Source organism: Sinocyclocheilus grahami, unplaced genomic scaffold (genome assembly GCF_001515645.1).
Source record: "Sinocyclocheilus grahami isolate Dianchi unplaced genomic scaffold, SAMN03320097.WGS_v1.1 scaffold53.1, whole genome shotgun sequence".
Lineage (NCBI taxonomy): Eukaryota > Metazoa > Chordata > Actinopteri > Cypriniformes > Cyprinidae > Sinocyclocheilus > Sinocyclocheilus grahami.
Window position 1 is genome coordinate 576,240 of NW_015505232.1, and position 3,088 is coordinate 579,327.

General features: G+C 36.6%; 1 protein-coding gene across 1 annotated transcript in view; it reads left to right on the forward strand.

Annotated features, from left to right (window-relative positions):
• Positions 1 to 2,346, forward strand: part of LOC107583359 (neurofibromin-like) — a 12,000-nt gene extending 9,654 nt beyond the window's left edge. Inside the window, exon 17 of the mRNA XM_016269550.1 lies at positions 1,314 to 2,346. Within this exon, the coding sequence (XP_016125036.1) occupies positions 1,314 to 1,456 (143 nt within the window). The 3' untranslated portion in view covers positions 1,457 to 2,346. The remainder of the gene's footprint in view (positions 1 to 1,313) is intronic.
• Positions 2,347 to 3,088: the final 742 nt, after the last annotated feature.

Consider the following 3,088-nt stretch of genomic DNA (forward strand, 5'->3'; position numbering starts at 1 on the left):
CCAGCCGGAGCGACGAGACAAAAACATTAAAACCCATTATAAACGAGGCATTTGTTGCATCCAGTGGGGACATACAGTAATTATGGATTATAATGATTTATACTGTCTTTTTATGCGTTGCTTTGCATCTCGCCGCGTAAACATAAAACCATGTCTGCATTTGTAATCGGAGAAATGACGAACAACAAGCCCTACTCTACACTGCTCAAAACTCGCGATTCGGCAGGCTTGAGTGAGGAACGGCCGGTGGGCTTGAGAAGGTGAAAGCCGATCTGGCGATCCACAGCGCGAAGTTGATGTATTTCCTCCGCAACCAGCACAGTATCAGCTCTAGGCATGACAAAGCAGATATCATCCTCTTTTGGAAGACCAAAAGCTTTCACAACGAAACACACTTCACGACATGGCGGCAGCAACAATTCTACAGCGAGAATAAAAGTTACGCCTTCTTTCTTTGCGTGAACATTTGGGCGGCGTTATGCAAATCTTCCCACATCGTGACATAGATATGTGGGGGCGTGTTAGAACGAGCCGTTTTAGGTAGGTGTGGTTGACTCTTAACTTTTATAAAGAATATCTCTTTGGATTTGAGACTTTAGTCTTTGCAACTTTACAGATCTTCTTTATGCACCAGAAGCTTGTAACACTCCAAAGAGAAAGGAAAAATTGAAATCGCATCATATGACCCCTTTAAAGGGATAGTTCACCCAAAAATGAAAATTCTGTCTTTTATTACTCACCCTCATAGCGATCCAAATTGTAAAACCTTTGTTCATCTTCAGAACACAAATTAAGATTTTTTTAATGAAATTTCTGACCCTGCGTAGACAGCAACGGAACTACCACATTCAGGGCCCAGAAAGGTAGTAAGGATATCGTTAAAATAGTCCATGTGACATCAGTGCTTCAACCATCATTTTTGAATAAAGTTATTTTTGTTTTCTTTACGTACAAAAAGTATTCTCGTAGCTTCATAAAATTACGGTTGAACCACTGATGTCACATGGACTATTTTAACGATATCCTTACTACCTTTCAGGGCCTTGAACGTGGCAGTTCCGTTGCTGTCTATGGGAGGGTCGGAAAGCTCTCGGATTTCATCAAAAATATCTTAATTTGTGTTGCAAAGATGAACAAAGGTCTTACAGGTTTGGAACGACATAAGGGTGAGTAATTATTAATGACAGAATTTCCATAATTTAAATTTAGGAACAGAAGCTTTAAATGGTTGTTAAATTTTAGGATATGTATCTTGACACTTCAGAAAATTGTAGCTTTGTATAATTATGTATGTATGTTTTTGCCTTGAGCAGGAACCGATAAAGAGAAGGTGGATCTGTCCCCCACCACGGGTCTGGCAGCCAGCGGACGCACACGCCACGGTTCAGCCAGCCAGGTCCAGAAACAACGCAGCACCGGCAGCTTTAAAAGACCTAGTATCAAAAAGATTGTATGAGACCTACAGCACAGCAGGGTTTAGCCCCTGCTGGACATCTGACATACATTGTGCTGCATTTTATGCGGTTTTTGTTCACTCCTGCTAAACCCGCCGTTTACGGTAATCTGTAGGTTCTCTTGAAACTGTTAAGCCGTGTCTGCCAGGATCAAAATAAACTGAACGCCTCTGTTTTTAAACCAGTCACTGTTTTTTACACAGGATGGGAGAAAGTCCCATATTTTTTTATTTTATTTTGTTTGTTCACAACAGAACTTTAACTTGTTTTTTTTATATAGATTTGATGGAATCACAGACATTGCCTAAAGGTGGTGTCCTGAGTATTTTATTTAAAAGCACTAATTTCTGTCTTAAATTTAAAAGATAAATGTATTAACCAAGTGCCATTTTTTTGTTCAATTGTATTTGATTTGATTTGCTTAACTATGTTTACGTTTTGTTTTTGTTTGCATCTTTTGTGGTTGTTTCTTTGTATGGAAGGAATAATTTAGTTTCCTGGAGAGTCCCCTAAAACAAAAATGTACAAAATTAACTGCAGAAATTAACCTTTAATAGCCTTTAAATTGTCTAGTATATAAAGTATTCATTATATTATAGTATTAATATAGTAAAACAATATTTATAAGTTGCTGGTCCACCCAAACTACGATCCCTATCCCAAACCCAACATACTTTACCTAAATGCTTTGTGAATTTCTGAATTCTGATTGGCCTGATCTATCTGAAATGTATTAGCTGTTATTTGTCAATCTATTACAGCTCTTGTGGTGGTTATGATCTGTCAGTTTTGGATTAGAGGGGAGAGATTGAAGACTGAATGTAATTTAGCATATAAAAAAGCAGTTTTGCAGGAAAAAATAATCAGCTGTCAACTGAAAAAGCATTCAGATTATGAATGCTATGCTAGTATTATACTATGATATGGCCCCTTGAACAAAAAGAGATTGAAAAACTTGCTTTTTTAGGGACAACTCTAATGGTTTTTTCAAAGTTTACTTCAGCCTTATTTTCTCAATGTTTTGGTTTCTGAACTTTAATATTCTTAGTTCCACAAGACTGTACCATCTAGTTTTGAGTTTGTGGACTGCAGCAGGTTTTCTTTACTGGTCATGTACAGTAAATGTAATGCCCTGTGTGCTGATGTTTGTATTTTTGTTCTATTTTTCTCTCAAGTGAAATCCAAGCTTGAAATCTTTTACCGTTACCCCATATACACTGGTGCCATTTTGACTCTTAGACATGTTGAAATCTGTGTATGGGGGGAGACATCTTTTTTTTTCTGTTTTACTAATTGTTGCTTTCATATTGGTACGTCTTAATGTGAGAAAGGTCAAGGGTTGAACATGGGTGGTTTAGTAATGGCAGAGATTGTTGGATGTTTCAAACACTATAGTGATTTTTTTTCTTTCGGCACTTGAGGTTATGCAAACTTTTACATAATTGTTCTCTTTTGTTTCTTTTTTTTATGCTAATAGCGTCACCTCTGTAAATATTTTTTGTGTAAAAATAGAAAAGTATATTTACTACGCTGTAAATACAAGTGACTATGACGTTGTATTATTTTGCTTTTTGTAAAGCAGTTAATTACTGAATATGTACAACATAAAATATGAATTGTTGTCAATCAATCAT